The following is a 26,687-nucleotide window of genomic DNA, read 5'->3' on the forward strand; positions in this document are numbered from 1 at the left end:
TCGAGACCAGCCTGGCCAACTTGGTGAACCAGCCCCCCTACTAAAAATACAAAAAATTAACCAGGGGTCGTGGCGCGAGTCTGTGGTCCCACCCACTCGGGAGACTGAGGCAGGAGGATCACTGGAGTCCAGGAGTTCGAGGCCAGCCTGGGCCACACAGGGTTTGGGTCTTGCATGTGAGCCTGGTCTGTTTGGTGAATCTGCAGAGTGTGAGAGCTGGCGGCCCACTTCTGATCCACGTGGGCGCATTTCCCGAACTGCGCGTGGAAAAGCCGGGCTGCCGCGACTCCATCAGTCTCGGCCCCGCCCCCGCCTTCCTCAGTCTCGGCCCCACGCCGCCTCCGTCTGTCTGGGACCGGCCCCCCTCCGTCCGTCTCGGCCTTGGGTTCGGCCCCGCCCACCCCACAGAGTCTCGCGGCGCCCTAGTCCTCCGGCGCCCTCGCGCGGTCAGAGCGGCGCCGCGGAAGCACAGCTACGGGCGCGCGGACGCGCGTCCCTTCCGGCTCGCCGTAGCAGCCGCGCCGCCGCTTCCTCCCGCCGGGGCCCCGGATGCACTGAGCGGCTGCGGCGCCGCTTCCATCCTCCCGCCCTCCTGACGCGGCCGGAGCGCAGCCCTGAGGCCCAGGGTGAGTGAGGGCGGAGGCGCGGGACGGGGGCGGGAGGCTCTCGGGACGGCAGCGTCCAGGGCCCGGGGTCGCGTAGCCGCAGCCGCGGGCGTACAGGGCCCGCTCGCCGGCCGGCCTTGGGCGTCGCGTGGGGACCAGGCCGTGGCGGCTGTCGTGAGCGACCCCGGGCGGGCGACCGGGCTGAGGGCTCACGGGCCCGGGTTTTTCGAGTCGTAGCGCCCGTCGCCCGCAGGTCGCGCGATCCGCGCCCATTTCTCGTGGCCCCCCGGGCTCCTGGGCTGGGGGCGTGGCCGAGGGCAGCTCGGCGCGGCGGCGTTGCGGGAACCGGGGGACTCCGGCCCGCGCCTCCTGGTTCTCGGGGCTGAGGGGGTGGCTGTTGCTCCTGGCGCTTGCGTGGGCTTCCCTCGCGGTCACGGACGCGACGCTGAGATGCGGGGATGGGACGTCCAGAACCACTTTCCTGAGGCGCGACGGGGCGAATCCACTCAGAACTTAAGGACCCCGCGTCCCGGAACGCGCCGCCACAGGGGTTACAGTGAGGTCCGAATCCGCTCCTTCTCGGCGTAGACCTGCCCGGTCCTCCACGGCGGAGCCTTAGTAATTGCCGCTCCCTCCACCGGGAGCGTCTCTCCTCACACACCTGCGGCCCACGGGCTTCGCTCAGCTGTCGCCGTGTCAGTGACAGAAAAGTAACGTATCCCAGTGCTTTATTAGTAATTACTTTCTGAGACGGGGTCTCGCTCTGTTGCCCAGGTTGGCGTGCAGTGGCGCGATGACGGCTCACTAGAGCCTCGATCTCCCGGGTGGTTGGGACCAAAGGCTTGGGCCACCATGCCCGGCTTTTTATTTTGTTTTGTTATTTCCTTTTGAGAAAGAGTCTCTCTCTGTCGCCCAGGCTGGAGTGCAGTGGCGCGATCTCGGCTCACTGCAACCTCCGCCTCCCGGGTTCAAGCGATTCTCCTGCCTCAGCCTCCCGAGTAGCTGGGACTACAGGCGCCTGCCACCACGCCTGGCTATTTTTTTTTTTTTTTTTTTTTTTTGTATTTTTAATAGAGACGGGGTTTCATCATGTTGGTCCGGCTGGTCTGGAACTCCTCACCTCGTGATCCGCCCCCTTGGCCTCCCAAAGTGCTGGGACTGAAGGCATGAGTCACCGCGCCTGGCCAGTTTTTTGTGTGTTTTAGTAGAGACGGGGTTTCACTCTGTTGCCTAGGCTGGTCTCGAACTCCTGAGCTCAGGCAGTCCGCCCACCTCGCCCTCGCAAAGTGTTAGGATTACAGGCATGAGCCACCATGCCCGGCCAATTTTTTATTATTTGAGTTGGGGTCTTGCTGTGTTGCTCAGGCTGTTCTCGAACTCCTGACCTCAAACAATCCTACCGCCTTGGCCTCCTAGTGCTGGGACTGTAGGCGTGAGCTACCGCGCGGGGACACGTGGAAGTGTTAATAGGGCTTCTCTCTGGGTTCGTGGATGAGTTGTATTCTTTTTTACTTATTTGTGTTGTCATTTTTTTTTTAGCAGAATATGTGCAATAAAATAATTTCTGTAATTATTCTTTTTATTGTCTTTTTTTAGACAGAGTCTCACTCTGTCTCCCAGGCTGGAGTGCAGTGGCGCGATCTCGGCTCACTGCAACCTCTGCCTGCCAGACTCAAGTGATTCTCCTGCCTCAGCATCCCGAGTAGCTGGGATTACAGGTGCCTGCCATCATGCCCAGCTAATTTTTTTGTATTGTTTGTTTGTTTTGAGACAGAGTTTTGTTCTTGTTGCCCAGGCTGGAGTGCAATGGCATGATCTCGGCTCACTGCAACCTCCGCCTCCTGGGTTCAAGCGATTCTCTTGCCTCAGCTTCCCAAGTAGCTGGGATTACAGGTGCCTGCCACCACACCTGCCTACTTTTTTTTTTTTTTTTAATTTTTAGTAGAGAGGGGGTTTCAACATGTTGGCCAGGCTGGTCTTGAACTCCTGACCTCAGGTGATCTGCCCGCCTCGGCCTCCCCTTTGCTGGGATTACAGGCATGGTGAGCCACTGCACCTGGCCTTTTTTTTTGTATTTTTAGTAGAAAAATGGGGTTTCACCCCCCATCTCTACTAAAAATACAAAAAATTAACCGGGCGTGGTGCGGGTGCCTGTAGTCCCAGCTACTCGGGAGGCTGAGGCAGGAGAATGGGGTGAACCCGGGAGGCGGAGCTTGCAGTGAGCCGAGATTGCGCCACTGCACTCCAGCCTGGGCGACAGAGCGAGACTCCGTCTCAAAAAAAAAAAAAAGAAAAAGAAATGGGGTTTCACCATGTTGGCCAGGCTGGTCTCAAACTCCTGATCTCATTGATCCACCCACTTCGGCCTCCCAAAGTGCTGGGATTACAGGTGTGAGCCACCACGCCCGGCCCCAATAACTTGTTTTTGTTTTTGTTTTGGAGACAGGGTCTCGCTCTGTCACCCAGGCTGGAGTGCAGTGGCATGATCATAGCTTTACTGCAGCTGTGACTTCTTGAGCTCAAGTGATCTCCTGCCTTATCCTCCCAGGTAACTGGGACTATAGGTGTGTGGCACCACGCCGTGCTAATTTTTGATTTTTTGTAAAGACAGTATCTCACTGTTTTGCCCAGGCTTATCTTGAATTCTTGGACTCAAGACATCCTCTGGTCTCAGTCTCCCACCGTGTTGGAATTACAGGTTTGAGACACTGTTCCCAGCCTGTTTCTTTTTATTGTTGAGGAGTACTCCTTGGTGTGAACATACCGGTTTGTCTGTTCGCCCGCTGATGGACCATTTGGATTGTTTCCAGTTCTTTGTTTTCCATCTTTTTTTTTAATAAGGGTAACACATGAACAGTTCACATTGAAAGATATCCAAACAACACAGAAATACATAGAGCTCGTTAAGAGTTCCTTTGCCCTTTCTCCCCATTCATCAGCTCCCCACAGCTACCAAATTTGGAATTCATTTTTCTGGGTTTCTTTCCATACATCAGAACATGCATTCTCAGTGAGGGCGATATCTCCAACAAGGGAGTGAAAATTAGTTATTGGAAGAAGGGTGAAAAAACTTAGGCATTACAGTGATTTGTGGCCTCCCAAAGATCCCAGTACCTGAACAGATGTACAGTGTGGTATATCTGTGTACAGCTGTAGTATTAAAATTCCATGGGGAGGCAATTAGGAGAGAAACTTATACAAATGTTCCTTAGCAGGGCTGTGGAAAAATAAAGATCAAGAAACAACAGTAGAATGATGGATTGGGGATTTATAACCTTATTATTTGGTGTTTGATGAAGCACTTCTTCAGTTTTTCTTGAACTTCTCTCACAAGCTGAAATAGATCCCACCTGTTCTAGTATAGGGGCTTTGGTTCATAAGGTTAAGGAACCACTACTACCTCCATGATTTAAAATCCTTGGAATTGTAGCCTGTTAAATGGAAGGGACATTGGAGACATTGAGGGGAGGCTTTCCTGTTGATCCACCATTACAGCACCCTGACAGGTCAGTTCTCTGTAGTAACATACAGTGTGATAAGCCCTAGACAATTTTAAAATTCAGTTTAGCCCACTTGGTATCCTTCGGAATTTATATATTTCAGGAATTAGTATGGTACTTTTGTAATGTGCCCTTTGGTGGGAGAATAATGAAGGTTTTGTTAGCATATAGATCTTGGGTTAGTAGTTTTTAATTTGTTACGTGACATCTAGTGTTACCATCTTATATTGAAAGTATTTTTTGTAACATTTATTATGAAAAATTTCAAAGATACATAAAGATTGAAAGAATTTTGTGGTTGGCTGGGTGGGGGGGCTCACGCCTGTAATCCAAGCACTTTGGGAGGCTGAGGCAGGTGGATCATATGAGATCAGGAGTTTGAGACCAGCCTGGCCAACGTGGTGAAACTCCGTCTGTACTAAAAATGCAAAAATTAGCCGGTTGTGGTGGCTCACACCTGTAGTCCCAGCTACTCGGGAGGCTGAGGCATGAGAATCGCTTGAGCCCAGGAGACAGAGGTTGCAGTGAGCTGAGATTGCGCCGCAGCACTCGAGTTTAGGTGACGGAGTGAGACTCTGTCTTAAAAAACAAGAGAAAATTTTATGGTGAACACTAGTATACCTGCCACTTAGTTTCCATTAAACATTTTACCATACCTGTTTCATCATACCTTTTTATCCATTTGTCTTAAAATTAAAAAAACACAACACATTTCAAAATGTGTGTGTGTCAGCGTCTCTGTAGAGAGTTGAATTAAAATTAGGGGCCAGGCCAGGTGTGGTGGCTCATGGCTGTAATCCCAGCACTTTGGGAGATCAAGGCAGGAGAATTGTTTGAGCCCCAGTAGTTCAAGACCAGCCTGGGGAACATGTTGAAACCCTGTCTATACAAAAAAATACAAAAATTTGGCTGGGCGCAGTGGCTTGTGCCTGTAATCCCAGCATTTTGGGAGGTCGAAACAGGTGGATCACTTGAGGTTAGGAGTTGGAGACCAGTCTGGCTAACATAGTGAAACCCTGTCTCTATTAAAAATGCAAAAATTGGCCGGGCGTGGTGGTGCACGCCTGTAATCCCAGCTACTCAGGAGGCTGAGGCAGGAGAATCACTTGAACCCGGGAGGCGGAGGGCGCAGTGAGCCGAAATCACGCCACTGCACTCCAGCCTGGGTGATAGAGTGAGACTCCGTCTCAGAAAAAAAAAAAAAAAAAATGGGCGTGGTGGTGTGTGCCTATAGTCCCAGCTACTTGGGAGGCTGAGGTGGGAGGATTGCTTGTGGCCAGGAGTTTAAGACTAGCATAGGCAACATGGTGAAACCTCGTCTGAACAAAAAATACAAAAATTAGCTGGCTGTGGTGGCGTGTAAGTCCCAGCTACTCAGGAGGCTGAAGTGGGAGGTTTGCTTGAACCTGGAAGGCAGAGGTTACGGTGGGCCAGGATTGTGCCACTATACTGCAGCCTGGGTGACAGAGTGAGACCTTATGTCAAAAAAAGAGAAAAAATTAGGAGTAAAAATTGAGTTAAAATTAGAAACTTAGTCGTTAAAAATTTTTAAAGTTGTCTAGCCACCATTGGTAGCTTTGCTATCCATTAGGATATCTGTACTATGTTTTTGAGAAGTGTTATTTTAGATAAACAGTTTCTTTGCATTATAGTTGATTGTCTTTGTTTCTCTGATGTGGCTATAACATCACTGAAGTCAGGAACCATTTAATAAAATTGAAGTATAATTTACATATGGTAAAAGTTTATGCTTTTTTTTTTTTTGAGACGGAGTTTCGCTCTTGTTGCCCAAGCTGGAGTGCAATGGCGTGATCTTGGCTTACTGCAACCTCCGCCTCCTGGGTTCAAGCAATTCTCTTGCCTCAGCCTCCCGAGTAGCTGGGATTACAGGTGCGCACCACCATGCCCGGCTAATTTTGTATTATTGGTAGGGATGGGGTTTCTCCACGTTGGTCAGGCTGGTCTTGAACTCCGGACCTCAGGTGATCCACCTGCCTCGGCCTCCCAAAGTGTTGGGATTCCAGGCGTGAGCCAGCGTGCTCATCCAAGTTTATGCTTTTTAGTGTATGGTTGCATTTTTTTTCTTAGTCCATTTAATGTTGCCATCTGTGTACTTTTTGTTTTTTTGAGACAGAATCTCGCTCTGTTGCCCAGGCTGGAGTGTAGTGGTGTGATCTTGGCTCATTGCAACCTCCACCTCCCAGGTTCAAGGGATTCTCCTTCCTCAGCCTCCCGAGTAGCTGTGATTACAGGAACATGCAACCATGCCCAGCTAATTTTTGTATTTTTAGTAGAGACGGGGGTTTCACCATGTTGGCCAGGCTGTTCTCGAACTTCTGACCTCAGGTGATCCGCCCGCCTAGGCCTCCCAAAGTGCTGGGATTACAGGCATGAGTCACTGCACCCAGCCCATCTGTGTACTTTTGAGAGAGACATTCCATCTTGTAACCATTATCACAAATCAAGCTGTAGCTATGGTTCTTTACTTCCCCATTTCCTCATGCATCTCTCTAGTCAGCTCCATCTCCGCCTTCAGCCCCTGTCAGGTTCTGTTCTAGTCTCTGTCCCCACCATTTTCCTTGTCCGGAATGTCATGCCAGTGACCCACGCAGCCCTCGGCCTCTGTTACTTGGCATCTTGCACCTGAGACTCAACTGTGTTGTGGGTGTGTCAGTGGTTTGTTCCTTGGTGTTGCTGGGTTGTGTCTGTTGTATGGCTGTATCATGGTTTGATGTGTCTGCTCATCAGGGGAAGGTCAGTTTTAATATTCTGATACGTTTCAGTGGGTCCTTTTCTGTATGTTTAACTTAGTGATTGTGTTATGCAATTGGTAACCTGCTTTTTTCACTTAATGTATCTGGAAATTTTGGTTTTATTACTTATTTTCCATCTAGAACTTCAACATTGGAAATTTCTGATTATGCTTTTTAATTTTTTTTGTTATTCTACAGTGAGTATTGTTTATGTACAGTTTTTTAGGTTGGTAGGTTAATTTCCTTCGGATAGATTTCTAGAAGTAGGGTTACTAGGCCAAAGGTTTTGGGGTCAGATGGGTTCATTCCACTTTCCTACTGCTGTATGCAGTCTACTCCTACAGGGCAGGGCGTTTTTTGGGTTCTGAACCCATTTGAAATCTTTTCTACATCTTCCCAAATTGCTTCTGTAATTCCCTTTAGCAGGATTAGTGGAGTGCCAGTTGTCTGATTTAATGTCTTGGCTAAGTGGGTCTAGGGAAATATTTATTTTAGTCTGTATTCCTCTTTTTAGTAGCAAGGTTGGTCATTTTCCTCTAAGCTGGTTAAGTACATGCTTTTCTCCTTTTGTGAACTGTCTTTTTTGGTCCTTTTTTTTTTTTTTTAGGAGTCTCACTCCTTTGCCCAGGCTGGAGTGCAGTGGCAAGCTCTTGGCTCACTGCAACCTCCACCTCCTGGGTTCAAGCAATTCTCCTGCCTCAGCCTCCCAAGTAGCTGGGATTACAGGCATGTGCCACCATGCCCGGCTAATTTTTTGTATTTAATAGAGACAGGGTTTTACCATATTGGTCAGGCTGGTCTCGAAGTCCTGACCTCAGGTGATCCACCCACCTCAGCCTCCCAAAGTGCTGGGATTACAGGCATGAGCCACCATGCCCAGCCTCTTTTTGTCTTTAATTAATTTTTCTACTGGGATTTTAATGTTTTTCTTACCAATTTGTATGAGTGCTTTTTATGGTATTGGTAATAGCTTTTTGTCATACCTACTTCAAATATTCTTTCCAAGATAATTTGGTTTTAGATTTTGATGATTTACTTTTTGAGTTTTAAACATTTAAAAATTATCTTCAAATCTTTCTATTTTTTCAGTTACAACTTTATTATTTTTAAGGTTAGGAAATTGAATTTCCTTCAGAGATTTAGTAAATACTCACTTTTGTGTTCGGTTTTTTAACGTTTTGGTTTTTTTTTTCCTATCACCTACCAGAAGGAACGTTTTGATTTTTCTTTCTTTGTTTTTTTTTTTACATTTAATGTAAAACTTGGAAAGTTAGCTTATAAAAATGCTTTATTTATTTATTTATTTATTTATTTATTTATTTGCTTGTTTGAGACAGTTTTGGTTTTGTTGCCCAGGCTGGAGTGCAATGGCTCAGTCTCGGCTCACTGCAACCTCCGCCTCTCAGGTTCAAGCGATTCTTCTGCCTCAGCCTCCCAAGTAGCTGGGATTACAGGCGTGTGCTACCACGCCCAACTAATTTTTGTATTTTTGGTAGAAATGGGGTTTCACCATGTTGGTTAGGCTGGTGTCGAACTCCTGACCTCCAGTGATCCGCCTGTCTTGGCCTCCCAAAGTGCTGGGATTACAGGCATGAGCCACCAGACCCCGCCACTTAATTTATTTTGATGTATGGTTTGTGATGAGAGTTTAAGTTGAATTTTCTCAATGCATTAATTTGTTTTTATAACATAACTTTAAAATTCCTAACCCTTACCTTTCCCCTGGTTTTCTGAATTACTATATGTGAGAGAGTTTCTTTCTAGCCCTCATTTTCTCTTACTGATCTCCTTTGACACTCTGGGAATGTATTGTAAGGAAATAATCCCGAATATACTCTACCTATGTTAATTTAGCTTTTGTGCCAGTTTCACACTAATCTCCTATCATAATGCTTGTTTAGTAAGATCAGGAACAGAAGCTTGTTTTGAAAGTAATAAGCATTGTTAACTGCCCCCACCTGGAGCTCCTGTCCCCTGCACCCACTCTGATGGGCTCTCTGCCGGGTGGTGGGAGGGGCATGCTCTTGGGTGTCTCTGTGGCCTTGCTCTTCCCTTAAGATCTGTTTGTTGCAGCCTGCGTGCTGTCTTCTGAATCCATCTTCAGAAACTAACCATCTGATCAAAGCATGCCTTTCTGCTGCTAGTTTAAATATGCACTTTTTAAATGTTTGTTAGGAATATGCTTGTGCATTTATAAATTCTGTAGTTTTTGATTTCATATATACATGTATTTCAGCCAGGTACCCAAGACTTAGAAGAGCCTTATACGTTTTGTAACTTCTTTTTTTGGAGATGGAATCTTGTTCTTCATTGCAGCATCGATTTCCTGGGCTCAGGCGGTTTCCTCCTTCGGCCTCCTGAGTAGCTGAGACTAAGGTTGCTACATTGCCACCATGGCTGGCTAATTTTTGTATTTTTCTTGTGGAGATGGGGTCTCACTATGTTGCCTAGGCTGGTCTTGTACACCTGACCTCAAGTGATCCTCCTGCCTCAGCCTCCCCAGGTGCTGGCATTATAGGTGTGAGCCACCATGCCTGGCCATTTTTTATCTTCTGTAGATTCATGGTTTTTAAAAATCCATTGTCCATTTTCTCATAGAGATAAGCAGTGATGTCCTTGCGATGAACAAGGGGTCTTGTTTGTCTTGAAGTAAGCAAGAAGAAGCTCCCTGATAGCTGTCCAGCCAGGGTTGAGGTGAAGGCACCTCAAGAAGACAGGGGCACCTGGGTGTGTCCAGCAGGACTGGAGAAGTCTGAATGGTGGCACCCAGGTCAAGCTGGCTTCTGTGGCAGGCCTAAGTGTGAACTGGAACGTTGCGGAGTGGCGTGGCTCCTCACCCACTGGCTCAATGGTAAACTGTGCCACTAAGAGTCCATCTGCTTCCCTTGAAAACTTGAATGAGATTTTTGCTCCTTTATGACAGAAATTAGCTATTAGATAGATCCAAGCAGCAGCTGCCCCCTTGATGTGGGACAGTGTCCATCCTCTCCTCTTGGACCGCTGGCACTGAGTTGGGTGCCAGGTGCCACTCACCATTGCATTTGCACCCTTGCTTCTCTTAGAGGAGAAAGAGCGACCACAGTGGGGAACAGACGGGGCTGCAGTGGTGGGGCTCACTGCTTATCTTTAGTCCTCGTTTCCCCTGTAGATACTGGAGTCTGTAGCCCAGGTCTGACCCTGTCTCACCCCAGGATTACCCTTGTCTGCTCCATCCTCTGCTTCATCCTGTCCTGAAACCTGACTTTCCTCAGTGGCCCCTTCTGCTCCTCCCCTGCTGTTTCTCATCCACTTGTGCTCAGCAGCGTTTGGGTTACAGCTCCTTTGAGATTGTGGTACAGCCTCCCAGAGAGTTTGCAAAGCCAGAAAGGCAACTCACCCCAGAGTGTGAGCCAGGCCCTGGCCGTCTCCCTTCTCTCTCCCTTGAGACCTTCTCACAGTTTCTTCTCTTCATGTGTTCTTAGGGAGAATGTTGAGATCTGAGGCTGTTACCTACCTTCCACTCCAGGACTTGGTGTCATGTTTTCTCCTAGCTCCTGGCACAGGCTGGCAGCCTCCCCAGGGCAAGGACTGTCTTACCTGTGTCTGTCTCTACTCTCCTGCAGTACCACCGGGCCTGACACACAAATGGGGCTCTCTGTCTTTGAATTGGATTTACAAGAGGAGAGTTTGCAGTTGAGGTAGTCCTGGAGGTTGATAAGAACTACTGGCTGGGGAGGGCTGGGTATTTGCTTCTGGTGAGGTGGTGCTGCACACCCTCATTCAGCAAGAGTCACAGAATGCCTCCTGGGCTCTGGGCAGCTGGGAGCAGGGAGTTGTCCCTCCATAGGGAGAGACGGGCGGAAGCCGGAAAGTCCACAGTGTGAGTGTTGGCTTCAGACCTTGCTCTTCTGCCTGCTGGCTGCGTGGCCTTGAACAGCTCACAGATACTCCTGTAGCTCAGTCTCGTAGTCCTTCAAATGGGGTGTGAGTAGTAGCTACCCCACAGGGCGGCCATGAGGATTTGAGGGATGGTCTGGTCTCTCCAAGCGCCCACACAAGTTAGCTGTTGAGGTCAGCGATGATCGGTATGTTCCTCCCTCAGTAGGTGCTTTAGATTACCCACCCACTCCCGTGTGGCCCACCCTGGGCACAGCAGTGACTGAGGACACATTTCTCCAGCTGTGCCATATTGAATGTGAGTCAGCTCTGTCGTTTGAATCAGATGCGGTGGGAATGTACTTTCAAAGTGTCTTTTCAGTGCTGTTAAGTGGCAATAAAACAGTTATGTGTGCCTTCAAGTGACTTGATTTTAATTTTAATTTTTAGGAGAACGACACATTGGATACAGAAAGGAGGTGATCATGCACCATGGCACTGGCCCCCAGAACATCCAGCATCAGCTGCAGAGGTCCAGGGCCTGCCCTGGCAGCGAGGGTGAGGAGCAGCCGGCCCACCCCAACCCACCCCCGTCCCCCGCAGCTCCCTTCGCTCCCTCAGCAAGCCCATCGGCGCCCCAGTCTCCCAGTTATCAAATACAGCAGCTGATGAATAGGAGCCCTGCAACCGGGCAGAACGTGAACATCACCCTGCAGAGCGTGGGCCCTGTCGTCGGGGGAAACCAGCAGATCACACTGGCCCCACTGCCGCTCCCCAGCCCCACCTCTCCAGGCTTCCAGTTCAGCGCTCAGCCTCGGCGGTTTGAGCATGGGTCTCCATCATACATTCAGGTCACGTCCCCCTTGTCCCAGCAGGTCCAGACCCAGAGTCCCACGCAGCCCAGTCCCGGGCCGGGGCAGGCCTTGCAGAATGTGCGTGCAGGTGCCCCTGGCCCTGGGCTGGGCCTCTGCAGCAGCAGCCCTACGGGGGGCTTCGTGGATGCCAGCGTGCTGGTGAGGCAGATCAGCCTGAGCCCCTCCAGTGGTGGACACTTTGTGTTTCAGGATGGGTCAGGGCTCACCCAGATCGCCCAGGGAGCCCAGGTTCAGCTCCAGCACCCGGGTACGCCCATCACAGTCCGAGAGCGGAGACCCTCCCAGCCCCACACACAGTCAGGGGGCACCATCCACCACCTGGGACCCCAGAGCCCTGCAGCCGCGGGTGGGGCCGGCCTGCAGCCCCTGGCCAGCCCAAGCCACATCACCACGGCTAACTTGCCACCGCAGATCAGCAGCATCATCCAGGGCCAGCTGGTTCAGCAGCAGCAGGTGCTGCAGGGGCCGCCGCTGCCCCGGCCCCTGGGCTTCGAGAGGACACCCGGCGTGCTGCTCCCCGGGGCTGGGGGCACAGCGGGGTTTGGGATGACGTCCCCACCCCCGCCCACCAGCCCTTCCAGGACTGCCGTGCCCCCAGGCCTTTCCAGCCTCCCACTCACGTCTGTGGGGAACACGGGAATGAAGAAGGCTCCCAAGAAGTTAGAGGAGATTCCCCCAGCCTCTCCGGAGATGGCACAGATGAGGAGGCAGTGCCTGGACTATCACTACCAGGAGATGCAGGCTCTGAAGGAGGTCTTCAAGGAGTATTTGATTGAACTGTTTTTCTTGCAACACTTTCAAGGGAACATGATGGATTTCTTAGCTTTCAAGAAGAAACATTATGCCCCATTACAAGCATATCTTAGGCAGAATGATTTGGACATTGAAGAAGAAGAGGAGGAGGAGGAAGAGGAGGAAGAAAAATCTGAGGTTATCAATGATGAGGTAAGAAACAGGAGTTAATTTGTTTAGTACAAATCTTCTAGATCAGAGTCTATGCGACAATGAATTAAGTAATAATTTATTGAGCCTGCGGTATTTCTAAGGTATTTCTAAGGTGTTGGGGCAAGGATTTGACCCATAAGTAAAAGTGAAGAATGTCTTTGGCCTCCTTCATGGGAAGGAAGAGCTGTTGAGCACAGAAGTGTGTCAGGAGGAAGGGACGGAGCTGCGCTACGATGAGTGCGTCTTCAACACCCAGTGTTTTCATTGAGCACCAAGGATTCATCTCAGGTTCAGAGAACTCAGCAAGCGTGTCCAGTTTTTTTCCCCTTGTATCTGGGTGTGTGGTTTGTTGGCTGACGCTGACAGCTGTCACCAGCCAGACGTGTGAAAGCCCAGCACCCTTTGTCTGGTTTTCCAAGTTTCACATTTTACTTGTATAGATCTCCTTAAAAACACCATCAGCATGGCTTTCAAACAGATTTAAGTCACTAGCTTTTTATAATAACCAGCCATAAGTCACTAGATGTATGTATATGGGACCTTCATCATTAAAATAGTTATTATGGCAAAAAAACTACGTTTGAGAAGTTATTCAATTTTTAGATGTAGTCTTAAGATTTGAGATCATACTTTAAACTCATTTTTACAAATACCTATTAAGTGATATTTAAGAGTGACTCTTTTTTAGAGAGTATACTTTTTGGGTGCCTGGAATGGCACATAATAAACCCCCTACCTGAGATTTCTTAGTACCATGGTGAGTCTGAGACTTCCTGAAAACCAGGGTGAGAGTGAATTGGACTGTGACGCACTGTATTTTGTGCCTTTGTGTTGTGTAGTGTATACTATGTTGGTGGAGCTTATTTTGTTTTATGATACAGTTAAAATAATTTAAATCTTTGTCAGCTCTTCTGCAAAGAAATCTGCTTTTGGTGAACAAAAGCTAGTCTCTTTGCTCAAGCAGTCCTTACTGGTATCTATGGATATATTTGTGTGGCTTTGCCATTTTGTGTTTTCTTTTAACACCGTTTCCAGGATGGACCATATTTGTTTTTCAACAGGTTTATATGATTATTTTGAGGATTTCACCTCTATTGTCCTGAAATAGTAAAATTCATTTCTGTTACGTTTGTATACCAATGTTGTCTGTAAGCTCAATCCCCCTTACCTGTGCTTAGAAAGAAAAACAGATTCGTTTTTCTAACTTCCTGCTGAAAAAGACCTTTGCCATTCTGACCCTACATATAACAGAGTGGCTATTCTGCAAATTTCCTAGGGAGTTGGTAGGGCTTTGTTTCTTGAAGTCTGTCTGCCATATGCATTTTTAAAATTTGAAGTTGCAGAATCTAAAGATATTGCACTTTGACTTAAATTGGAGTTTCTGCAAGGTTTGCAGTTTGAGTTAGGTTGTTTTGCTATAAATCTGTCAGTTCAGTATCCTTTTACAGGAATTGATGCAAAAACATTCCATTTTTAAACCCCAAATGTCAGTGAGCTATCAGCAATAAAATTCTAACAAAATTTTGAGCAGTTGTAAAAATTATGTTGCCTTTTTTTCTCAAAATATTTCCTCTCAGGTAAAGGTTGTGACAGGAAAGGATGGGCAGACTGGGACTCCCGTTGCTATAGCAACCCAGCTTCCGCCAAAGGTTTCTGCTGCTTTTTCATCCCAGCAGCAACCATTTCAGGTACTTTTCGATGGTTCTCAAATGTAGTCTCATCCCAAACTTTTCCTTCATCCAGATATTTTAACCTTCGATATACTACTTGCTCTTCAGCATTTTTTTTCCAGAGCCCATTTCTTATTTTTCAACAGTAAAAAATCTTCTTGCGTATACAATTATAAAATTAAATTGCATGAGTTAATGATGACACAGATCTTAGTGCATTACTTTCTTTCGTATACTTGTAATGCAGTAGTAGCTTTAGCATGCATGTCATCTAATAGTCCTGTTGAATGTATGCTCAGGATTCCTTGTGTGCTGTGTTTTCAATGTTGGTTCTTTCTTGTGTCCTTTATTTTGAGAACAGTGCAAAACAGAGTAAGAAAAGATTCAAGTAGATGATAAATTGGTATTTTCCATAGCTAGAGGAAATGCTGAAGTGAAATACACTTCTGAAATCATCAGGACCATAGGCTTCTAAACGGATATTAAGTGAATGCAAACTGATTATTTTTAATTTTTTGCAAATTCACTCAGTGTTAAATTAGTAATGCCAATAATTTAAAAACACAGGTCACTCACGCCTATAATCCCAGCACTTTGGGAGACTGAGGTGCATGGATCACCTGAGGTCAGGAATTCGAGACCAGCCTGGCCAACAGGGTGAAATGCTGTCCCTACTAAAACTATGAAAATTAGCTGGGCATGGTGGTGCATGCCTATAATCCCGGCTACTCAGGAGGCTGAGGCAGGAGAATTGCTTGAACCTGGGAGGCGGAGGTTGCAGTGAGCCGAAATTGTGTCACTGCACTCCAGCCTGGGCAGTAGAGCAGGACTCCGTCTCAAAAACAAACAAACAAACAAACAAACAAAAAACAAACCATCAAATTTCTACTAGCTTTGGAATAGATAGTGCTGGGTTGTGAAAGCACTATCATCCTTGGGATTTTTGTTGTTATTTTAAATTTTGATTTAATTTCAAATGTACATAATAGTTGCAATTAATTATTTTAAAAACCCCTTATATCCTTTACCAAATTTATCAGTTGTTTTTGCCCCATTTGCATTATTTTCATTCTCATATATATACACATATCTAAAACATCATATCCTGTTCTTTTGTCTGTAAATACTTCAGCATGTATTAGATAAGACTGTTTCCTTACCTAATCACAGTACAGTGATAAATATCAGGAAATTGTACAGTAATACAATAATACATTCTAATCCATAGTTTATATTCAAATTTCATCTCTTGTCTCAAGGATGTCCTTCATAGTGTTTCTTTCCCCCTAGTCCAGTATCAAGTTGTCATGCCTCTCTGGCCTTTTTAATCTGGGTTGGTTTCTCAGTCTTTCATGACCTTGGCTTTGGCCTGGGCCTGGGCCTTAAAAAGTACAGACCAATTATTTTGTACAGTGTCCTTTGATGTGGGATTGTCTGATGTTTTCTTGTGTCCTGTTTGGATCATGTATTTTTGAGAAGATTGCTATAGAAGTAATGATATGTCCATTTCAATGTGTCTTATCAGAAGGCTGTGATGTCGCTTTGTCCTATAACTAGTAATGTTAACTCTGACCACTTCGTTAAGGTGGTTTCTACCAGGCCTGTCCAGTGGAAATTTATTTATTTTTCCTTTTTTAAATGATGAGTAATTTGGGGGAAGATACTTTGAGACTATGTAAATATCCTGAATCTCCTTAAACTTTTACCCACTAGTTCTAGCATCTGTTGGTGAGTCTTGCCTGAATCAGTTATTACTATAAAGAATCCATGCTGGGTTTTCTAACTCCATCATTCTGTCTACATTTATTAGAATCAGTAGGCTGTAATATATCACCATCAGTATTTATTTGCTTATGTTTGTTTAAACTTATTTAATTTACATTCAGTAAAATGCACTGTTTTTTAGTCTGTACTTGTGAATTTTGACGAATCCATTGAGTTGTGTAACCACCACTACAGTCAAGCAGCAGAAGCTCCATCACCTCCCAAAATGTTCCCTCATCAACCCTTCACGCCTCCCTTGACCTTTGTTCTCCATCGCTAATGATTTTGCCTTTTCCAGAATGAATATCTATGGAATCCTAGTCTGGGTTGCTTTTCAATCTGGCTTCTTTCACTTAAGATAATGCATTTCAGATTCATCTACTTTGTTTTATTTACCATTAATTTGTTCTTTTTATTGCTGAGTGCTATTCCATTGTGTGAATGTGCCCCAGTTTGTTTATCCATTTACCCTTTAAAGAATATTTGGGTTGTTTCCAGTTTTCAGAATTTGGGAATAAAGCTGCTACAAATGTTCACATACAGTTTTTCATGTCAACATAGGTATTCATTTCATTTGGGTAAATGCCTAGGAGTCAAAGAGTCTCTCTGAAAGTATTCTGGTTTGGGTGGCTGGCTGTCTGATTTCAAAAAAAAAGAAAAAAGAAAAACTAGGAATCAGATTTCTGGGTATGTTGAACTTTATTAAGAACCCGTCCGGCCGGGTGCAGTGGCACACACCTGTAATCCCAGCACTTTGGGATGCTGAGGCGGGAGGATTGCTTGAGGCCAGAAATTTAAGACCAACCTGGGCCAGGCACTGTGGTTCACACCTGAAATCCCAGCACTTTGGGAGGCCAAGGTGGAGGATCACTTGAGGCTAGGAATTTAAGACCAGCCTGGACTAGGCATGATGGCTCATGCCTGTAGTCCCAGCACTTTGGGAGGCCTACGTGGCTGGATTACCTGAGGTCAGTAGAGACCAGCTTGGCCAACGTGGTGAAACCCTGTCTCTCCTAAAAATGCAAAAATCAGCTGGGCATGGTGGCACATGCCTGTAATTCCAGCTTCTCAGGAGGCACGAGAATTGCTTGAACCCAGGAGGCGGAGGTTGCAATGAGCTGACACAGCGCCACCGTACACCAGCCTGGGCCACAGAGTGATACCCTACCTCAAAAAAAAAAAAAAAAAAAAAAAAGACCACCCTGTCTCTACTAAAAATTAAAAAATTAGGCCGGGCGTGGTAGCTCATGCCTGTAATCCCAGCACTTTCGGAGGCCGAGGCAGGCAGATCACCTGAGGTCAGGAGTTTGAGACCAGCCTGGCCAACATGGTGAAACTCCATCTCTACTAAAAATACCACAATTAGCCGGGCATGGTGGTGGGCGCCTGTAATCCCAGCTACTTGGGAGGCTGAGGCAGGAGAATCACTTGAACTTGGGAGGTGGAGGTTACAGTGAGCCGAGTTTACCCCATTGCACTCCAGCCTGGGTGACAAGAGTGAGACTCGTCTCAAAAAAAAAAAAAAAAAAAAAAAAAAAAGGCTGTGTGTAGTGATACACACCTGTAGTACTCCCAGCTACTTGGAGGCTGAGGTGGAAGGATTGCTTGAGTCCTGGAGTTCGAGGGTGCAGTGAGTCGTGGACATGCCAGTGCACTCCATCCTGGGCCACAGGGCCACATAGTGAGACCCTGTCTCAAAAAAATAAAAAGGTGGTTAGGTGCGGTATTCCGCACTTTGGGAGGCCGAGCGGGGGGCGGATCACCTGAGGTCAGCAGTTCGAGACCAGCCTGGCCAACGTAGTGAAACCCCGTCTCTACTAAAAATGCAAAAATTAGCTGGGCGTGGTGGTGGGCGCCTGTAATCCCAACTACTCGGGAGGCTGAGGTAGGAGAATTGCTTGAACCCAGGAGATGGAGGTTGCAGTGAGCTGAGATCATGCCACTGCACTCCAGCCTGGGTGACAGAGCAAGACTCTGACTCAAAAAAAAAAATAAATACATAAAAAGGCTGGGCACAGTGGCTCATGCCTGTAATCCCAGCACTTTGGGAGGCCGAGGCTGGCAGATCAGTTGAGGCCAGGAGTTCGAGACCAGCCTGACCAACATAGTGAAACCCCATCTCTACTTAAAAAAAAAAAAATTAGCCAGGCGTAGTGGCGTGCCCCTGTAGTCCCAGCTACTTGGGAGTCTGAGGCAGGAAAATCTCTTGAACCTGGGAGGCGGAGGTTGTAGTGAGCCAAGATGGCACCACTGCACTGTAGCCTGGGCGACAGAGTGAGACCCTGTCTCAAAAAGAAAAAAAAAAAAGATTCAAAGAAACTTCCAAACTTTCCCAAAGTGCGTGTACCATTTTGTGTTCCCAGTAGCGCAATGTATGATAGTTCTCTTTGTTTTGCTTCTTCTCTAGTACTTGTTATTGTCAGTTTTCTTTTTTAATCATTCCAGGTCTAGTTTATTTTAATTTGGATGTCTCTGAAGACTAATAAAGTTGAGCATTTTTTCATTTGCTGTTCGTATGTCTTTGACAAAGTATCTGTTCATGTCTCACCCATTTTTTCACTGAGTTATTACTGCATTTGAAAATTCTTCACATAATATGGACATGTTTTTTGTCAGCTACATGTTTTGCAAGTATTTTTTCCTGTCTTTGGCTTTTTTTCTTCTCTTAACACTATCTTTTTCAGAACAAAAGTTTTAAATTTTGTGGAAGTACAATTTATCGTTTTTTTCTTTTATGGATTTGCTTTTGATGCCATATCTAAGAGCTCTGCTCAATCCAGGGTGAGAAAGATGTTCTTCTGTGTTGTCTCGTAGAAGTTTTATAGTTTTACTTTTAGATCTATGATTTATTTTGCGTAAAATTTTGTGTAACATGGCAAATATAAGAAATTTGCATGTGAATATTCAGTTGTTCCATGCCATTTCTTGAACAGACGATCTATGTATGTTGAGTTGACTTGCACCTTTGCCAAAGATGAGTTGACCTACTTGTATGGTTCTGTTTCTGGATTCTCTTCTCTTCCCATCTCTTTATGTGTTTTTCTCTGCCAGTGTCACACTATTGTGATTACTATAGCTTTATGTAAGTTTTGAAGTCAAGTAGTGTGAGTTCTCCAAGTTTGTTCTCCTTTTTCAAAATTATTTGGTCATTCTGGTTCCTTTCCCTTTTTGTATACATTTTAGAATGAGCTTGTTGCTATCTACAAAACATCTTGCTGGGATTTTGATTAGAATTGTGTTGCCTCCATTGACCTGTTTAGGGAGGAGTGATATCTTAACAATATGAGTCTTCCGGTCCATGAATATGGTGTATCTCTCCATTTATTTGAGTATTCTTTGATTTCTTTCATCAACATTTTGTAACTTTCAGCATACCATATATTTTCTTAGGTTTATACCTCAGTATTCCAATTTTGGGGGGTATTATAAGTAGTACTTAAAAAAATTTCCAGCTGTTTATTGTAAGTATATAGGTATACAGTTGATTATTTGAACCTACATTCTGCAACCTTGCTAAACTCATTTATTAGTTTTAGGAGCTTTTTTGTAGATTCCATGGGATTCTCTACATAGAGAATCATGTCTGCAAATAGAGCAGGATTTTTTTTCTTTTTCAATCTGTATGCTTTTTATTTCTTTTTTTTTTTTAATTGTATTGGCAAAGGCACCCAGTATGATCTCCTTCCTGATCTAGGGGGAAGGCAGTTAGTCTTCCACCTTTAAGTAAGATGTTAACTGTAGATTTTGCAGATGTTCTTTATCAAGGTAATAAAATTCCCTTTTACTCCTAGTATATCATGAATTGATGTTCAATTTTGTCAAATACATCTATTGACAGTGATATGTGGTTTTTCTTCTTTAGTCTGTAAAAATGGTAAATTACATTAAATTGAGGCATACTTTAAAAACAGAACACACAGATCTTCAGTGTTAACAGTTTGCAGAGTTTTGACAAGTACATACGCCCATGTAACCCACACAGTGGTCAACATGTCCATTTCTATCACTCCATGAAGTTGCCTGATGCTCCTTGCCAGTCATTTACTGCCCAGCCCCGCTCCTGGTGGTTCTGTTATTATTTATTTTGATGCTCAGGTTATCTGTGATTGACCAATTGGAGCCTCTTCAAGCTGGCTCTAGTATACTTCCGACATACCTCTCTTGCTTCCTGAGTACTTCCCTATTTTCTGGCACAAACTGTTTAAAGTGCACCTTGTATATATATATATATTCTTTGATCCAGCCCCGGAATCAGCCATTTCGACAAAGAGCCTGGTTCCTTTCGGTGGGGAATAGTAATTTGATTCTGCTGTTTAGATACTCATTGTAATGGGTTGTATACAATTGAAGATAACTCTTGGTCGGGCACGGTGGCTCACGCCTGTAATCCCAGCACTTTGGGAGGCAGAGGCGGGCAGATCACCTGAAGTCAGGAGTAAGAGACCATCCTGGCCAACATGGTGAAACACTGTACTAAAAAACACAAAAAAATTAGCTGGGTGTGGTGATGTGCGTCTGTAGTCCCAACTACTCAGGAGGCTGAGGCACAAGAATTGCTTGAACTCGGGAGGCAGAGGTTGCAGTGAGCCAAGATGGTGCCACTGCATTCCCTTGGGTGACAGAGCAAAACTCTGTCTCCACCGCCTCCGCCCCCCAAGAAAAAGAAGATAACTCTTAAGTTGGAGATTATCAGAAAATTTGTTAGTGGGACATCTTTATTGCTAATGCCTGGAGGAATAGAATATATTAATGCATTTATAGACCACACTGATAAGTATCTGCATTAGAACAGTAGGACAATAGGCCAGGAGTGCCTATCAACACGAAAAAGAGATGCAGTGTTTACAGTACAAATTAAACTGCTCAGAATTCCTGTTCCATGCACCAGATTGCCAGAAGTTAAACTGGAGAGACTCCGTTGATGTAGAACTGTAGGATTCTCATCTGCTTTTGATGAGAGTGGAGCTTGGTCTAGTTATTTGGAAACGTTTTGCATCATCTGGAAAAGGTGAGCAGAGAGCATATTCTGACCCAGCATGATGCTCTAGAGAGACTCTTGTGTTTGTGCACCAGAACACATGTGCAGTAATGTTCCTCGCAGCATTGTTTTTGGCAGCCCCAAATTGGAAAGAACCAGATTGTCCATTGGCCACAGAATGGATGGGCTGTGTCCTAGAGGAGTACTAATAGAGCACCCAGTGCAAAACAGAGAGCCCTGCCATCGTGCACATTGATGCGCGGGTGTAAGCAAAGCTGAGAGGGTTTAGACACACACCCACAGGTGGTGACACTGTGAGGAAACTTTTTTTTTCTTTTGGTTTTTGCTTTATTGAGATATAATTGGCAAATAAAATTTTATAAAGTGTACAAAGTGATTTGGTATAAGGATAGTGAGGTGATTACCGCAATCAAATTAATTAACAGTTACCCTTGTTTTGTTTTGAGAATGGCTAAGATCTACTCTTTCAGCAAGTTCCAAGTATACAGTGCAATATTATTAATTACAGGCTGGGCGCTTTGGCTCACACCTGCAGTCCCAGCACTTGGAGAGGCCGAGGCTGTAGGGTCGCTTGAGACCGCGTATTCAAGACCAGCCTGCACAACATAGGACACCATCTCTACAAAAAAATTAAAAAAGCCAGGTGTGGCATGTGTTCTGTAGTCCCAGCTATTCATTCAGAAGGCTGAGGCGGGAAGATCGCTTGAGCCCAGGAGGTTGAGGCTGCAGTGAGCTGTGATTGTGCCACTACACTCCAGGCTGGGCTGTAGAGCAATACCCTGTCTCTTAAAAAAAAAGATTCCACGTGTAAGTGATACTGTACAGCATTTATCTTTCTCTGGCTTATTTCAGTTAGCATTATGCCCTCTAGGTTCATTCATGTTGTCGTAAATGGCAGGATTTCCTTGCTTTTTGTTACCAAATAGTATTCCATGTGTATATACGATAGTATCTGTTCATCTGTTGCTGGGCACTGAGGTTGTTTTCATAGCTTGGCTGTTGTGAGCACAGGAGTGCAGATACCTCTTCAAGACGCGGATCTCCTTTCCTTTGGCTGTGCACCCAGAAGTGGGGTTGCTGGACCATATGTTCATTCTATTTTTAGTTTTTTGAGGAATCTTCATACTGATTTCCGTAATGGCTGTAATAGTTTACATTCTTACCAACAGTGCACAAGGGTTCTTTAGGGAAATGTTTAACAGACATTTTGGGTAGTAAGTGTAGAAGTGGGTGTATAGAGTTTTTAAGGTATGGGTAAATTTTTTTTTTTTTTGTCTTCCAGTATAATCTCAAGAGCCAAAATTTTTATTTCTTAAGGCATGTGATGAGTATGTAGGGATCGCTTTATTATTACTGCTTTAAATTTTATGTATGTATTTTTCCACTTTCCTCCTCCACATCGTATTATGAAAATTCCAAACAAGTTGAATGAATTGTTTAGTGAAAGATATCTTACTAAATTCTATGATTAATTTTACTGTGCTTTGAAAGTCTTATGTATATTTTATAATTTCTTTTGTATGTGTGATATATTTCCTAATTAAAAATTACTTAGACTGAAAGAGGAAAACCAAGGAGTCTCCATTTTGAGTTACAGACTTTTGAGGCAAGTAACAGTGGATATCTATCTAAGAAAATAGAAAAGAGTTAAAATGAAAACCATCCATTTCTTTGGGAAAAAAATTCAGCATGAGTTTCATTACTTTCTTTTTCTTTTTTTTTTTAAACAGAGTCTCGCTCTGTCGCCCAGGCTGGAGTTCAGTGGTGCGATCTCGGCTCACTGCAAGCTCCGCCTCCTGGGTTCACGCCATTCTCCTGCCTCAGCCTCCGGAGTAGCTGAGACTACAGGCCCCTGCGACCACGCCCAGCGAATTTTTTGTTATTTTTAGTAGAGACGGGGCTTCACCATGTTAGCCAGGATGGTCTCGATCTCCCGACCTCCTGATCCGCCCTCCTCGGCCTCCCAAAGTGCTGGTATTACAGGCGTGAGCCACCGCACCTGGCTGAGTTTTATTACTAATAGCCAATTGTGTAATTTTTATTTTGACCAGTGAAACTCTAGAAATAAATTCAGAATTTGTTATTACATAGTACTAATTTCTGTTTCGAAAAGATTTTTAGGTGATATTGAGTGCAGGGGTGTTGCATATAAAATACAGACAGGCACGCATTTATTTATAAAAAGATAGAACCGTTCTAAGCAGAAATTTTTCATCATTTTCCTGTTAGAGAAAATGAATAATTCGCCATAATTTTATCACCCTAACACAACCTTTTTTTTTTTTTTTTTTTTTTTGTGACAGAGTCTCGCTCTGTTGTCCAGGCTGGAGTACAGTGGCGCGATCTCGACTCACTACAGCCTCTGCCTCCCAGGCTCAAACGATTCTCCTGTCTCAGCTTCCTGAGTAGCTAAGATTACAGGCGTGTACCACCACACCCAGCTAATTTTTGTATTTTTAGTAGAGACGGGATTTTACCATGTTGGCCAGGCTGGTCTCGAACTCCTGACCTCAAGTGATCCACCTGCCTTGGCCTCCCAAAGTGCTGGGATTACAGGCATGAGCCACCATGCCTGACTGATTTTTTAAATGTTATGTTGCATATATACCAGTTGAAACAAATGAATTTATACTTTTTTATTTTGTTATTTCATTTAACAAATAATTATTTTATTGACTTCTAATAATTCTGTTTTTAACTGCTGTTACTGCTTCATTATTTTCAGGACCTGTAATTCATCTAACCACTTTCTAGTTTTAGGTTATGTCTGTTCTATTTAGAAAAACTCTTAGGAGTGACACTAGTGAATCAGGAGAGCGTAAGTCTCTTCGTGGTGCCCACCGTATACTCACTTTGTGTTTAGCTAAAAGTGCTGCTAGACTGTGGCCCCAGTTTTATTATGGCTTTGCAAGCCCTGTTAACCATTCTAAAAAGAGTTTAAACTTTGGGAGGCTATGGTGGGCGGATCACTTGAGGCCAGGAGTTTGAGACCAGCCTGGCCAACATGGCAAAACCCCATCTCTACCAAAAATACCAAAAATTTGCCAGGTGTGGTGGCATGTTCCCTTATTCCCAGCTACTTGAGAGGCTGAGGCAGGAGAATCACTTGAACCCGGGAGGCAGAGGCTACAGTGAGCCAAGATTGTGCCGCTGCACTCCAGCCTGGGCAGCAGAGCAAGACTCTGTCTCAAAAAAAATAAGACAGAGTTTCAGGATGAGTTTTATTATTTGCAGCCAATTGTAGGATTTTTATAATAAACTAATCTATGCCAGTTAAACTCCAGAAATAAATCCAGACTGCTCAGCATTGCGTGTATTTCTCTTTGTTTCCAGAAGGTTTTGTGGTTGTGTTGAGTGCAGCTATAGTATAAAAAATACTACTAATATTATTATGGTTATTTATGTCTTATAAAAACCTCCTGATTGGAGCATTTTTTTCAGTGATTATGATGTTAGAGAAAATGAGTAATTATTTATGGTTTTGTGATCCTAACCCAACTGTTGTTTCTTACGTTACTTTACGTATGTGTTTGTATTTTTTTTTTTTTTTTTTTTTGAGACAGAGTCTTGCTCCGTTGCCAGGCTGAACGCGATCTCAGCTCACCACAACCTCTGCCTCCTGGGTTCAAGCGATTCTCTCACCTCAGCCTCCTGAGTAGCTGGGACTACAGGCGCATGCCACCATGCCCAGCTAATTTTTGTATTTTTAGTAGAGATGGGGTTTCACCACTTTGGCCAGGATGGTCTCGAACTCCTGACCTCAGGTGATCCGCCTGCCTCAGCCTCCCAAAGTGCTGGGATTACAGGCGTGAGCCACTGTGCCTGGCCAGTTTTTTAATTTTTTTGTAGAAATGGAGGTCTCACTTTGTTGCCTGGGCTAGTCTTGAACTCTTGGGCTCAAGCAGTCCTCCCGCCTCGGCCTCCCAAAATGTTGGAATTACAGGCATGAGCCACTACACCTGGCTTTATAGTTTATTTCTTTGTTTATTTAAATAGGGCAGAAATTTTCCTTCTGGTAGCTGCCAACTACTACTGGTCTTAATTTCTACCTTCAGAATACCATCAATCTGTCCTTTTAGGTGGCAGATGTTCTGTGAGCTTCCTTCTGCTGTGTTTTCCATGGATAAGCTCTGTTTTGGTATTGTCTCTCCTAAATGGGCACCCAGAATTAAATTCCCTTCAGAGTGTTTTTTCTTTGTGAGAAATTCTCTTTTTTAAAGAATTGTCATAATGGTTTTTGATCAAAATCAAGGTTGTATTTTAAAGACAAGAGTATCTTCTGTAATCCCAGCACTTTGGGAGGCCGAGGCGGGCGGATCACGAGGTCAGGAATTCAAGACCAGCCTGGTCAACATAGTGAAACCCAATTTGTACTTAAAAATACAAAAAATTAGCCGGGCTTGGTGGCAGGCGCCTGTAATTCCAGCTACTCGGGAGGCTGAGTCAGGAGAATTGCTTGAACCCGGGAGGCAGAGGTTGCATTGAGCAGAGCTTGTGCCACTGTACTCCATCCTGGGCGACAGAGAGACTCCATCTCAAAAAAAAAAAAAAAAAAAAGACCAGAGTATCTTTACCAATAATACCTTCATGGAGACAGAATAAGGTAAAACCAAAAATCATTCTGAAAACCAAGGCTGAGTGTGCCGTGCCTGGAGGAGTTCCTGTGTCTTCTGCAGAACCCAGGGGCAGCAGGACCCGTGTGTCCTGAGTCCTCTGGGAAGCAGGCTGAGTGTCAGCCACAGCCAGGGAGCAGTCAACAGGGTGCACAGTCCTCCCTGTCAGTGCTTCTTGAGCAGAAGTTTCTCATTTTAATGAAGTCCAGTTTATCCATGTGTTCATGTAGATATCCAGTTTTCTGGCACCATTTGTTGAAAAGACTGTCTGTTCCCCATTGGATTGCCTTAGAGGCTTTGGAACACCGTGTGAGTGTGGGTCTGATTCTTGGTGCGCAGCTCAGTTCTTCTTATCTGTGTGTTGGTCCTTACGCCAGCGCTGCACTGCACTGTCCTGGTTCCTGGAGTCTTGGGGCGTGTCTTGAAGTCAGGTCCTTCACTTGGTTCTTCTCTCTCAATAATCTTTTTTCAGGCTCACTGATTTTTAAATTTTTTTTTCTTTTTCTTTTTTTGAGATAGGGTCTCACTCTGTCACCCAGGCTGGAGTGTGGTAGCGTTCTTTCGGCTCACTGCAACCTCAGCCTCCAGGGCTGAAGTGATCCTCCCATCCCAGCTTCCCAAGTAGCTGGGAGTACAGGCCTGTGCCACCATGCCTAGCTAATTTTTGTATTTTTGTAGAGATGAATTTTCGCCACGTTGGTCAGGCTGGTCTTGAACTCCTGACCTCAAGTGATCTGCGTACCTTAGGTTCCCAAATGGCTGGAAATACAGCATAAGCCACTGCGGCTGGTCAATTTAAAATTTTTTGTTTGTTTTTTGGAGACGGGGGTCTCATTATATTGCCCAGGCTGATTTTGAACTCCTGACCTCAAGCAGTCCTCTCGCCTTGACCTCCCAAAGTGCTGGGATTATAGGCATGAGTCATCGTGCCCCGACTGATTTTTTCACATCTCCACACTGATGTTACGCCTATCCAATGAATTTTTTTTTATTTCGGATGTTGTATTTTTCACTTCTAGTATCTCCATTTCGCTCTTTATTTTAATAGTTTCTGTTTTTTTGTCAAGATTTCTTGTCTTTTATTGCAGTATATTTTTCTTTATGTCCT

The 26,687-nt window shown here is 45.1% G+C and overlaps 1 protein-coding gene across 18 annotated transcripts in view; it reads left to right on the forward strand.

Moving 5' to 3' along the window:
- The first annotated feature begins 501 nt into the window (after positions 1-501).
- Positions 502-26,687, forward strand: part of EP400 (E1A binding protein p400) — a 131,753-nt gene continuing 105,567 nt past the window's right edge. For 10 of the 18 annotated variants that reach the window (XM_019038568.4, XM_055357664.2, XM_055357660.2 and 7 more), the window contains exons 1-3: positions 504-626; positions 11,164-12,533; positions 14,111-14,221. In XM_019038568.4, coding sequence (XP_018894113.3) covers positions 11,199-12,533; positions 14,111-14,221 — 1,446 coding nt within the window. In that variant the 5' untranslated portion in view covers positions 504-626; positions 11,164-11,198. Of the gene's footprint in view, positions 627-682; positions 1,316-11,163; positions 12,534-14,110; positions 14,222-26,687 lie in introns of those variants that run through there. The other 8 variants (XM_055357662.2, XM_019038569.4, XM_055357671.2 and 5 more) reach the window with 4 other exon arrangements.

The sequence above is a fragment of the Gorilla gorilla genome, chromosome 10, assembly GCF_029281585.2.
Source record: "Gorilla gorilla gorilla isolate KB3781 chromosome 10, NHGRI_mGorGor1-v2.1_pri, whole genome shotgun sequence".
Taxonomy (NCBI): Eukaryota; Metazoa; Chordata; class Mammalia; order Primates; family Hominidae; genus Gorilla; species Gorilla gorilla.